Source organism: Vanessa atalanta, chromosome 18 (genome assembly GCF_905147765.1).
Source record: "Vanessa atalanta chromosome 18, ilVanAtal1.2, whole genome shotgun sequence".
NCBI lineage: Eukaryota > Metazoa > Arthropoda > Insecta > Lepidoptera > Nymphalidae > Vanessa > Vanessa atalanta.
In genome coordinates this window covers 10,302,427-10,316,259 of record NC_061888.1, presented here as the reverse complement: position 1 = coordinate 10,316,259, position 13,833 = coordinate 10,302,427, and the positions used below count along the sequence as shown (strand labels likewise).

The 13,833-nt window shown below is 33.4% G+C and overlaps 1 protein-coding gene across 1 annotated transcript; it reads right to left on the bottom strand.

Moving 5' to 3' along the window:
- Positions 1 to 711: 711 nt before the first annotated feature.
- On the bottom strand, positions 712 to 11,364 carry LOC125071143. The gene is made up of 2 exons (XM_047681233.1): positions 9,426 to 11,364; positions 712 to 734 (listed from the first exon to the last, which is right to left on the bottom strand). The coding sequence occupies exons 1-2, from the start codon at positions 11,362 to 11,364 to the stop codon at positions 712 to 714; spliced, it is 1,962 nt and encodes a 653-aa protein (XP_047537189.1).
- Between the last annotated feature and the right edge of the window lie 2,469 nt (positions 11,365 to 13,833).

Sequence of the window (13,833 nt, the reverse complement as noted above, 5' to 3'; positions counted from 1 at the left end):
AAACTAAATAATAAATAAATATTGGACAACATTACATACATTACTCTGATCCCAATGTAAGTAGCTAAAGCACTTGTGTTATGGAAAATCAGAAGTAACGACGGAACCACAAACACCCAGACCCAAGACAACATAGAAGACTAATAAACTTTTTCTACATCGACTTGGCCGGAAATCGAACCCGGGATCTCGGAGTGACCCATGAAAATCGGTGTACACACTACTCGACTACGGAGGTCATCATAATAAAAAATAAAGGAATTTCGATAGAACATCATAATCAACCTAATATTATTCCTATTTTTGCACCGAAAAATAAAAAGGAGCCGCGATTTTCGAGAAGTCAATCGAGACGTCAATCTTGACCAAAGACCGCAGGTTTTAATAAGTGCACTGAGGTTTTGAAGTTTTAAAATTGATCTCTCGTAGAATCCATGAGAGAAATGTAAGAAATTACTAAGATGAAATTCTGCCATTAGATGAATGAGCAACACAATTCAGAAGTGGAACCTTATACAAAAATATTTTTAATATGATGGTTTTTTTTTCTGTTTGTAAGAACTTCTCTCCTGTCATAAAGAAACAATATGCTTTGCTAAAAATTATTTCTCGAATCCCTTTTGAATATATTATGTACATCCAATTTCGCAAGTGTCTACTCAGACGTGTGTCTAATATATAAAACTCTGAAAGTTGCACATTTTTCCTCTCTTATTTAATACTAACGACTCGCCCTGACTTTAAACTAGCTCTTCATATTATTATATATTATACTATACTAGCTAACCGTCCAAGCTTTGTTCGTGTGATATGAGAATTTGATTTATCGGGTCCAATCTAAACCACCCGGGAAACAACTCAAATACATACAAAAAACTTCGGTCCAACCTCTTAATTAAATCACACACAAACGTACAGAAGATTTATATATATATAAAGTATATGTTATAGCAAGGAAAATATCGTAAGGTAACCTACCTACATAGGTATGTCAAAAATCCCCTTAAAATTAAAGGATTTGTCCAGCACTGGGACATTTATAAGCTCTTTGTTTTACTACTACCTTCCAACTAGTAAAATGTTGACGCTTTGATCTTCGTTTATGAATTCCTTGATACGACACGATTTGAACATACATATCACCTAATGAGCTGCCGACTTTCAAACTAGACAAAACACCAATGGGCTTGGAAGTTGGAAGTTGGCAATGTTACACTGCAATCAAGAAATTCTCAATAGAAGCCCGGAGTTCAGAAATTAACAGTGCTAATTACTCGTGCCTTGGAGAGCATGTAGCGTTTATTCTGTTTTTTGGTTCATTGGTCGGGTCAGATTGTTCCGTTGGCCTCATGAAGGGAATCTTTAGATTTTTCACATATACTTGGACATTATAATGAACAACGCGGCACAGATAACTTAAATGTTTGAAATTGTCGCCGAGTAATTAAATACGCGTAGTTAAATAATATACTCAATACAAACACTAATAAATATTTGTAGTAAATAAAGGATTACAACCCGGCAGGGGTACCTAACGAACAAGGGTCGGAATGACAGGTTGAGAAACTGGCTTCCAACGTTTTGGCTGCGAGCGCACCACAGAACCCCAAAAGGAATTATTGTTAATATTATATAACGCAAAAGTTTTACTATATTCAGTTATTTTATTAAGTACCTCAAAAATAAACTAAAAGTATTTGTTTATGGAAATATATTTTTTGTAGTTTCTTTTACAAGTAATTTACGGAATTTTACGATTTACGATCTTTAAAAGCAATCCGATAAAATTGTGGTGTTATGTCTTATAATAAAACGGATCGAAAATGTCATAACTGACATAAAAATAATTATATATCATTTACAATACTCTTGGTATTTTTGACTCTCTGTTGTTAGTGTCAAAGTATTGAACGATTACTAAAAAATCATTGACAACTTATGACCGATTCGGATTCGGAAAAATTTCACCGTTTCGACCGTTTGCAATTTTATTTACTGGTAACAAAACTTCGACAAAGTACATATTATATTATTGAATATTAACGAGTAATCTGGCAAGCAAAAGAAACTCGCCAAGGGTCTCAGAATAATATATTAATTAGCAAATATGAAACACTAAGATTTAATTACCGCCATTAAAATAATCTAGATAAGAGAATCTCCGCCCAACATCAGCTCATTAAAAAGTCGAAAGCAAAGAAAATAGACTGGGGGTATGAGCAACGCATTAAGTATCATTTTCCTAACAAGACACGTATGTCTCGTTCCGTATGTAACAAAAACATCACATTATTTATTCTTCATTCATATTTCATTCGAAGCGAATATCACCTTTACGTCGACGCGTTAAGAGCTCTACCCGTCATAAATTAGGAAACACATCGACTAGGCAAATTAAATAACTAACTTAAGGTACACGAAATTGAACCTTATTGCATTGCAATACGAATGATGTCGAGTGTAAAGGAAATTGTTTTGGATATAAAGATGAATGATACTGTCTCTGTAGGTGGCCCGTGACAGACAGATGCTCCCCTTTATCTCGTACATCACAGTTCACTCAAGCCATTTTTTTAATTTTAGATTTTCAGAGGATTTTTTCGATAAACAAACATTTCAGATTCTTTTGTTAACTTTGTTTGGGACAGAAGGTCAAGGTTTAAAATTTTCAAAGAGTGTTTGTGTCAAAAATAATTAATCCTCTAGTACATTACATTAGCAGCCTGTAAATTTCCCACTACTGGGCTAAGGTCTCCTCTCCCTTTGAGGAGAAGGTTAGGAGCATATTCCACCACGCTGTTCCAAAGCGGGTTGGTGGAATACACATGTGGCAATTTCGTTGAAATTAGTTACATGCAGGTTTCCTCATGATGTTTTCCTTCACCGCCGAGCACGAGATGAATTACAAGCACAAATTAAGCACATGAAAATTCAGTGGTGCCTGCCTGGGTTTGAACCCGAAATTATCGGTTAAGATGCACGCGTTCTAACCACTGGGCCATCTCGGCTCTACCTCTCCTCTACCAACAATATATTCAACGATATATTAGAAAATCTGAACAATAATAAAAATGTTTTTTTTTTTTTTGTAATAAGAGTATTTAAATTTGTAATGAAATAGTTGTTGGTATTATTATTATATTATTGGTACAATTACATTTACTGTAATAATTTGTATTGTACTCTGCAACTTTAATAAGGAAAAAAAAATCTCTGTTGTTACCAATAAGGTAAGGTTATATTCTTATCAAGTAATGGTTTGAGTGAGCCTTACCGATGTTCCCTGGGTTCAGACTCAGACAAGCACTTAATTTTCTTGTACTTCATTTTTTATTATAAATAATCTCGTGTTCGACCATGAAGGAAACATCGTGATGAATCCAACATGTACCGAATAAAAATCTGCCATGAATATCTCATGAGTGGTATAGTATGACTGCCCCACTGCTGAGCCAAGTATAGATTTAATTATAAACACAAATTAATCACATTGAACTTCAGTAGTTATTGTATAGGTTTGAACTCGTAAACATCGGTAACTAACAGGCCCATCTCATCTCTAAATTAATTAATCTTAATATTTTACCACACATGAGAATTGACACAAAATTTTACATTTACGAGCAATATTCCAAGTCGATCATAGATGCGAACATTGTTATTTATGAGATATGTTACTAACCAATTCATTGTGCCGTTGAATACAGCAGGTTCCACTGGGAGCAGTTAGCGAAAATCGAAAACAATATCTTACCCTTAATAGGCACATATTCTGTTTATACCCAACAGGTGATGTGACGTACAACGATGTACGTATTCCTACAATAAATACTATCAAGTAATGGAATCTGCTTTGTGTATTATCTGAATTGCGGTTGAGGAAATGGCTTAGGTAATAATGATCAATTTAAAGGACAATACAAGAAGGTCGAAGACTTTAAGTATTTGTTTAATTAATTCGTAGCTATTTGCTTAATTTGGCAGATTACTAAGTAAGGCATCATATTAATTAGTATTTTAGTTGTAGTAAAAAGCCAGTTTTCGTTTAATACCATCGAATCATTTTAAAGTAAGATTACTAGCTCTTGTTTATTGTGGAAGAAGACACAAACACAGCTGATTCAGGGCCGGATCTACCATATGGCTTTTTGGGCATCATCCCAGGGCCCCGTGGATTCAAGGGAGCCCCAGCTAAGTAAATTAAAGTCAAAAATAGACGATAATGCGAAATAATCCATAATTTTATTAAATTAAACAGTATTTATGGTTTGCAGCGATAACGACGGTCCGGCCCTGAGCTGATGGAATGTGACTACGACCGCCTATTGAAATTTATACAGGAGGATTTTCACATGCGTTACCAGTCTGCAACACACTTAATTCTAAATATGTATAATGTTGATAGAAAAAAGCGATAATAACGACCAAGTTAAAAGTTAGAGATTAGAACCATCTCATGAAAAATATGCGTTTGTTCCGAAGTTTAACATTAATAAGCTCTTACGTTTTTATTGCCTTGCAGCAGCCTTGCAGTTGAAGCGTCACCTAGGCCGAGACGGTAAAAGGCATGACGCACTTTTATGCCGTCATACCTCATCGCTACCACTCTCTCCTCCTCTGCTCTGTATACATTCTTTGCTATATACTATTATAAGAACAATGAGAAAAACATATATGGTTTCTGGAAGGACTCTGTTTTTTTAGTTCGTTTTCTTTAATTGTAATTTAGCTTAATAACCATCTAATTCAATGTTTTACATATGCACGTTGAACAGTGACGGACCGTTGCTTAATTAAAAAAAAAAAAAAAAACAAAAAAGTACATAGACATTGGTACTGTAGGAAATAATAATCATTCCCTATATCATCATTTCATCACCAACCTTAAGTACAAAAACATTATGTCCCTTGTGCTGTAGTTGCACTATATGAGACCGAATCACAAGAAAGCTAAGTATTGCCGTTTGGCAATATATGATGAGTGGGAGGTGGGTGATACCTATCTAGAAGGGCTTGCACAAAGCCCTCCCACTAAGTGAACGAACCATAATCCAACGAAGATGCCTTCAGATGTGCATAAAGAAGATGAGCGAAGCAGAGTCTTCTAATAGACATCATAGCGTTCTAGTTGACAGTTACATTACAGGCCCGGTGGCACGGTGTTCGTTGTTAATTAATCTCAGATTATTCAATTTGTGATTATTTACATATAACACAAAAAAAATGCCAGAAGGCAATCGTTTCATTGTCAAAGTGTGCTGTAAACCTTAAACTCACTTATTGTATGATAATCTCCTAATATGACACGAACTGTCGCTTTCTTTTTTGGAAAAATTGACAAAATAATTTTGAAGATATATTCAGATGTTTTTACAAATAAAATAGGTTACATATAGGTTTTTTTAATCTTATTAGCCTATGTTTATATATCACAGGTAAATAATTTAGATTATTCTCTGTAGAATCTACATTGCGAACCGATGGTTGCTTCACTTAATACCGTTTGTAAAATGACGGTTCAAAGGTACTTGTAAAATCCTTCTTGAATAAAGTATATTTTGATTTTGATTAATCGGGTAGTTAAAACAGTTCGTCTGAAATCTTTACCAATATGAGACGGATTTTATCTTCAAATTAATTTGTATAATTAAATCATTAAAATTGTTCAAAAGAAAAAAAGGAATAAAGCCCCCAAGCCTATGAAGAACCAGCGAATGAAACTATGTGGTTTTTTTAATTAAAAATAGCCAGGCCTGCCTGGTATTTATCACAGTGTGTAGAAATCTATAAACTCAATGATCAGATCGAAACTATTTACGTAAAAATTATACACGAAATTGTAAGAAAACTAACCTCTTTTTTTTGGAGATTTATTTTCATCCAACTATATAGTATATTTGTACGTTTAATCAGACGTATCAGTAATTGGAAAATTAGTAATGATTACACTAAAATAGTACTCGTCTTTTTTGTATGTAACTTATTATTTTTTTAGTTTCTAAATATGTTTTTTTTTTTAATAAACACTTCTTCATATGTTTAATTTATTATTTTTACTATATCTTTATACTAATCTAAGCTTTAATTTATGTAGTCAAAATAAATAAAAAAAAAAAGAAATAATTTTTTGTAGATATACCCTAGTACCAGCCCTCCAAACTACTAAGTCACTTACTACATAGTAACTTCACATTTTCTAACGTCTTCGGTCTAAGGTCTAAACAATTTACTCTAACCGTTCTAAGTGCAACCGGGCCTTGTAAGAACGATTTATCTCAAGCGTTTGAAACTGACGGAACAGACACGCGGCCATTAGTTATAGTAGAGAATAGATACAATGACGCTGACGGCTTAAACTTCTTCCACGTCACTATGAGAAATTAATTTGTGGGGTCACTGAACTGTCTTATTAACTAAAATATGGATAATGCTTAAAAGTTTATGTAAGAACTATTTTAAACGACATGACTATGGTTTTATTAAGATACAGAACGAAATCTATTGAATCACTGAGTTTCTTAACGGTTCTTCTTTGTGGAATCTACTTTTCGAACCGATGGTAGCTTTAAATTTAATTCTACACTGCAAAATGTAGGTTCAAAAGTGCGTTTATGAGCCTACTTGAATAAAGAATAATATAATTATGATTTTTATCACTGGTTTACATTTTTATAACGTGTAAAAGTTAGCTTAACCTGAGACACTAGTTAAATAAATGAAAGTAATAAAATGGTAAACATATCAAATCAAATCAATCACCATGACCAATTACCATCAGGTGACCCTTTGGCCCGATTGTTAATAATGCTAATTTATAAGTTATAACTTAAAAATTAGCATTATTAAAATATAAGGAACAAGTTAATATCCTTCTGCTGGGGGAAAAAATGTCTTATTAAGCCTTTCGAAGCCGAATTCCCAACAATGCGAGATGAACAGACAAGTATCTACTTGAACAGCTCTTTAGTTACCGGAAGTAGAATTCACGATCTTCGTCGAAGATGTTTGTTGAATGTTTTATCTGGGCCATTTAGTTCAAAAAGATAATTATTCCTTGGAAATCTATTTTTGACTACACTAACCACTGTATTTAAATGGATGATGGATTTTGTACTTCGTTTAAGCTATGATTCGATTATTTTATACAAAAATATATTCTACACAAAGATCTACCTAAAGTGATCTCTTCCTCTCGCATTCTTAAGAGATGAATGGGAAGAACAAAATCGGGCATTGACTGCACTCACAATTAACAAAGAATTCTCGTAGTTTATATAAAATATGAGATGGAATATATGTGTGTGTAATTTGATTGTTTTATTTCATCATATAATTCTATAAAGGAATGCCGTATCTATAATCCTTAAAGCTTAAATAAGAAAGGATTAGTTGTCTAATTATCTACCTTCAATTAACATAATCCACTCAACACTTTAATTAAATTGGATACCATAAAGCACAATTAGCGGAACCTTAGCACCTAATACGCGTCCATACATTTGCCAAGCCAATACAAAACCGCAAAAATATATACCAAACAAATGTGAACTTTATTGCTAATACAATAAGAGCGAATTGAATTTATTTATGTTACAGATTAAGTTGAATCCGCAGTAATGTGTTGATAATTATCTGGTTCGAAATAATAGTTGTGTTGTATTGTACATATTCGATAAATAGTCTACGGTAAACACGTCTTTAATGCAAATAGGTTAAGTATCAAAATTGTATGATATTTTTTTAATATTTATTGTGTTGAAACTTAATGATAAAAATGTTTATTTGCTTATATTTTTCTTTTATTCGTTGACGAAGTAGTAAGCCGGATAATATAAAACTTTTACAACGTAATTGCTTTACGACGGGCGCTGGCAATAAAATAAATTATTTATATATAAAAATAATACAACGATAATACCTTTGTAGTAGGTATAAGAGATTATTTTTCGGTCCGTGCACTTTTGAATTTATAACTTATAATAAATTTATTTTTAAATTAAAAAGACAAATTTTTATAATATCTTCTATGCAACACCATGTATAAATTAATTAATAAAATCAACGAACATGAAAAGCGTATGTATTTGAAATTTAATTTGAAACATGTATTTAATTATCTAACAGGAAAATTTTGACGTAGCAGATATCACAATTGGATTTACTTCGTGTTTGGGCTTTGTTCTAGCCCTTCTGGGTTGCCTCTCATCAGATATTCTCCGCCCAACAGCAGTACTCGGTATTGCTGTGATCCGTTATGAAGAATGAGTGAGCCAGCCATGATATAGGTAGGCGCATAGACAACCTGTAATGACAGGCACAAGGCACATCTTCGTTCACAAAGTTGATGGCGCATTGACGATTGTCTATGCGCCTACCTATATCATAATAAAAAATATATAGACTAAAATGTACACAGCAAAAGTTAATTATAAAATAATTGCTCATTTTCGATATCACATTTCCACAATATCGAACGAAACTGAGACGTAAAGCGCACATCTCCTGCTTCAATATTTTCAATGAAAGCAGTCTGAGCGAAGAGAAATTAATTAATACATCAGAAATCGCTACATTGTTTCGCTTTTCAATAGAATGAATTTACCCTTGTGTTTAAACGTTGCTCCATGTTTTATCAATGAATATTGTTATAAACGTGTTATAATATCAAACTAAAAAAATATAGCAGTATAGTATTTACTTACTTAACTTTAGAAGATTCGTATTTTATATAAAACATTAGATTCAAATAGTTTCCATTTCGTTAAGTGTTTTCAAAGTGAAGTATATCAAAGTAAGATTCTGCCCAAATTTAAGCCAAACTATATTATGCAGCGTGGGTAGGCCCACCATAAGGTGGTCCGAAAACCTGGTGAAGGTCGCGGGAAGCCGCTGGTTGCGAGCTGCACAAGAACGGTCGTTGTGGCGATCTTTGGGGGAGGCCCATGTCCAGCAGTGGACGTCCTTCGGCTGACAGATGAGATAATAATATACTGAAAAAATAGCATATTATCATCTCATCTCTCAGCCTCTTTATTATATTAATAAAATCATGCCAAAAAATCTCAAAAATGTACATCCATTAAGTACCATCAAATTTATCTCATGGTGGAATCAGGTGGTTCCAGGGGATGAATAGAAGAAATGTTTATCAAAAGTCCTTGAGTTAAGGCTGATTTTGGCTTGATCCAACAAGCTCTACGGTGTCTTTTGTTAACTAGTATAATATTGACAGCCAAGAAAAATATATGTGTAAAAATGAATATAATACATAATTATTTCAATCAATATTACGATATTATATTATGGCCATAACTAATAATCTTAAAACGATCACTTTTTTTTTCTTATTACTTGGTCGCTGGCAGCCAACATGACCAACTAGATGTTCTATCCACTTTGGATCTAAGCGATTGGTTTTTGTTTACAGATTTTTACATTACGTTTCTCGAATTCCTTTTTCTTCTTGAGATAACCCAAAACTACTTCAGCTATAAATACGATTATACTAAGAGTATATAAGATTCCAATCAGCATAAAAGCCCCGAGCAAGTGCTGAATACTTAACGGGAGTATAGCGCTAGTTCCATCCGAGCTGATGCTGTGTATAAACAGTTCTTTGTTCCATTTATCTATTAGACCGTTCTCTGAAACACTTCGTATAATATTATTAAACCTTTCCAGCATTGGAAACCATTTCCTAGCAAGTAAAACAACCCCGTACTTGTAGAGGTTATTGCTCTCGGGGAAGCAGTAAATCAACGCCGCACCTTTACCTAATTTCTGATCTATGTATTTTGCTTGCCTCTTCGATGAAACAACAGCGAAATTCCTATCTAAAGCCGCTCGTCTTATCCCCTCGGAGAACGTTGTCGAGTTATATTTGCGATATAAATAAAACGAGCTTGCGTTATTAGTCTCAAAATAGGATCGGTAAATCTCCCTGCCTCCCAAAGGAATTCTAGACTGAATAAGATCCGATTCGCTGCTTATCTGCTTTTCGAATCGTGGGTGCATTAGGAAGCTTCTTAGAAATGATTCGTACGATATCCCCATGTTTAAACTAAAGCAGAGCCAAACGAAAATCAGTATGCGAAACACTGACGATTTTGGATCAAATTTGGCTCCCCACCCAAGCAGCATACTAAACGTCATTAAAATTGAGTTCGTTGGCCATATCGGTGTCGTCCGATTTTCTCTATAATGCAAGAAATGAAATATTAGACCCATTACTAATACACTCATCAAAGTTGCGACCCATGTAGACCATTGAAAAATTATAAATAAATTGTCCCAAGTCGCGGCCTGTTTCGCTTTTGGTACACACCAAGTCATCTCGTCTTGAGTGTAACTAACCGTGGGATGAAATAATTTACGTGCAGTTCTTGTAACTTCTATATTACCAAAGAGAAGATCCACTGAGTCGTTTAGTAAGGCACCGTATCCGCCAGTCACGGAGCCGTTCGCGTAAATCTCCCCCCAATTTTCCTGTTTCTCCGACATTCGAATAACAAGGCTCATGTTTGTGAATTCACTTACAATCTTCACGAGATTAATCTCTCCGCCTTTTTGAAATTCATAAGCATCGTTCCATATTGTGTTCAAAACTTTCCTTTCAGGAGGCATCACGTACGGTTCAGATATAACAGCGTAGGTTATTAAAGGGCATCCTTTTAAGTCTAATGGAAACATTTCCCTTTGAACTTCTAATTGTTTTATATTATTGTTTCTGCATTTGTCTAAAATGTACACGGAGTTACATTTTCCGGCGCAATTTTTGTCAGTGTATGGGGTCCATGAATAAGAAGTGACTTCTTCGTTTAATGGGTTATATATGAATGCCATACTTTTAAGAATTCTATATTTTCTGAGATCATTAATAAATGATTTAGCTATTTCAGAACCACTTTCTCTTGGCTTTAGCTTGTAGTAAACTATCGCTTTAGCTAATGGATTCCAAGTCGGTAATCCACTCAATTGTCCCAAGTGATTCATGAGCTCAAATTTCTTCTTTAATATAAGCAAATAATTTTTAGCTTTCTCTCGAAAATGTGAAGCGTTGGCGTGTCGACGAAAAGCGTTTTTAACCATGATAGAATATTTTTTTCCTTTATGCATAGTTTTTAATAACTGGCTTTCGTCAGCTGATGCATTAGAATTGACGCTTACTACAACAATACTTCCGCTTAAAGCCTTTTTATCAACAAAATATTTAGCAGATAGATTTAAAACACATTCAGCACTATTAGCTATTTTTACAAAATCTTCATCTGCAATGAAAAGAGATTTTTCACCGTATACTGTGGAAATTACATTTACAAGAATTATAACGATAATTATATTTTTTAAAAGCATGGTATTGATCATGTTACTAGACTTTGCTAGCTGAGAAATAAAAATTGCAGGGGATTAAAACCTTTATACAAAGCTTAAAGTCAGAGAAGTTACACCTGTGGTTGTATTTTTAGCTACGAGTATCTTCAAAATTAAGGATGTTGATTAGAATTGATGATGTTATCCGAAACCTAGAATATATTATCTTCTGAAATGCTTTTATATTCCCTAGAACTATACAACAACTATCAACGCACATTATGTTGTCAAAGCTGTCGAGTGATAGCATCTTAAAAACGAATGTATATTCAAAGAAAAAGTATGCAAATATATAAATAATTACATAGAACTTCTCATAAAAAAAAAACTTCTTCCAATCTTTGTCTTCTAGTTCTACCTTTGAGTACAAATTAAGTGTGTCCATAAAATAAAAGTAGGAAATTCGATATGAAAAACTATTTATACGATAGTTATAAAAAAATCTTGTGACGTACATTGCGATGCGCATATTATGTGTATTTTTCTCAGAATGTATTTAAAGAATTAATCGAAACATTAAAGCCCGTAATACAAAGCAAAGCTATGTCTTTTACTGCCAAATACGAGTTAAACATTGAAAAGTTGAAAACTGATTAATGTTTACTCAGTTGAAGCGTAATTTTCGGTTAGAATTTACGCGCTCAAACCAGTGTACCATCTTTTTATGTATTTTTATTAGTAAATATATGCAGCATCCATTAAGTATTTTGCCTGTTTTTTGGTAGATTCTTTATTCCGATGACAGGTTTAAGGTAATTTAATGTTGTTAAATGACGTTTAAAATGTGCTCATAAGAGCCTGCTCCAACAAAATATATTTTGATGTAGTACTTAGATAATGGCTTTCGGGTGTAAACGAAAAGTCTATTAGATCAATGTCGAAAAAAATTATTTTATTTCTTAATAGATTTTTTTTTAATGTTGAATTGCTGTTTTGACCACTTTAATCTTAGCTTTAGATTAAAGTCCGGATGCTGAAATTAAATTTTTCATATATTTATTTTTATATTGTACATTATTGCTCATAGATATTGGCGCAGACATAAGTATTAACCATTCCTTATATCGTCAATGCGCAAACGACCTTGGAAGCTTATATCTGATTTTAATTACACTATAATTAAAATAAGTGTTTGTTCCGTGGTTATCAGTGAAAGAAAACATTGCTAGGTTTTTTTTTTAAACTGTTTATGACATCTGACTCAGTATTTTCCCTTCAGCATTATCTTGACATTTAAAACTAAATGGTCCAATCATGACTAAGTAATGCACGATTATTTTCATAATAGCCGCCGTGAACTTCTCTAATGTCAAATGATGAAACAAAAATGATAAAAAGAAATACATATTCATTTACAAAAAATATAATATTAAGATTTTAAGGTGGTTTGTAGGTCACTCTATCCCGGGTTCAAATTCAAATCAAAAAAGGTTATCTGTTTTTTCTGTCAGGAAATTCTTAATTTTAATTGGTTTAAAGTTTAACCCCCTCCTGACCGATTTCGGCCTTGGCGATTAATCTCAAAGGAGACTAGCCAACTAAACAGGACATATTATGGTGTAGACATACTATGAGCTGGACATATTATAGTGGATATATATGAAAGGTCATCTGTGCACAGAAGTGTATCCAATTTTTAGTTTGCTTGAGAGTATTTCGCCAGAACAACTGAATATCTTTTATTGATTGTATGAAAATATTTTCGACAATAGATGTCGGGTCCATTGCTTTGTATCCCTTAAATCCCTTCTTAGATCGCCAGAGCGTCGCCAACCAAAGGATCTTTGATGTTTTATCCATTGTCATATAATAATATTGACGGACGGACTGCGCCCATATGAGCCTGTGCATTATTGGGAAAAGCATATAGGTGCTCGTATCTGCATTTTTTTTGTCATATTATATTCGTATTCAGAATGCTGTTTCAAATAACTAAAATATAATTATTATTGTACATCCAAAATGAAAAAAAAAAACAAAAAGAAAAAATATCCCGCTGAGTTTCTTTCGCCGGTTCTTCTTAGGTCCGAGGTGTTAAATTCCGAACCGGTGGTAGATTTTTGACAATCAATAAGCAAGTGTAAACACTTCTATATTGAATAAAGATTCTTGACTTTGACTTTGACTATTCACGCTACCGTTGATCTTGAGAGAGAGCAATTAGGAAGTGAGTACACAGGCGTGATATTCTGTGCGAATATTCCATGCGTAAATAGCTAGTATAACATTTAAAAGTGGTTGTCGTGACATTTCGATCACAAGTACTTCAATCATAATTCGATTTTTTTCTTAATTAAATTAAACATCAGTATAATACCCTTCTTTGCCGATGATACTGTCCTGCTGGAAGAAGATCCCAAAAAAACTGGAGCACATGATAAAAGCCCTAGCAGAAAAAAGCAGAGAAGTGGGCTTAGAAATTAACGCGGACAAAACAAAGCTAATGACCAACTCAATAGAAAT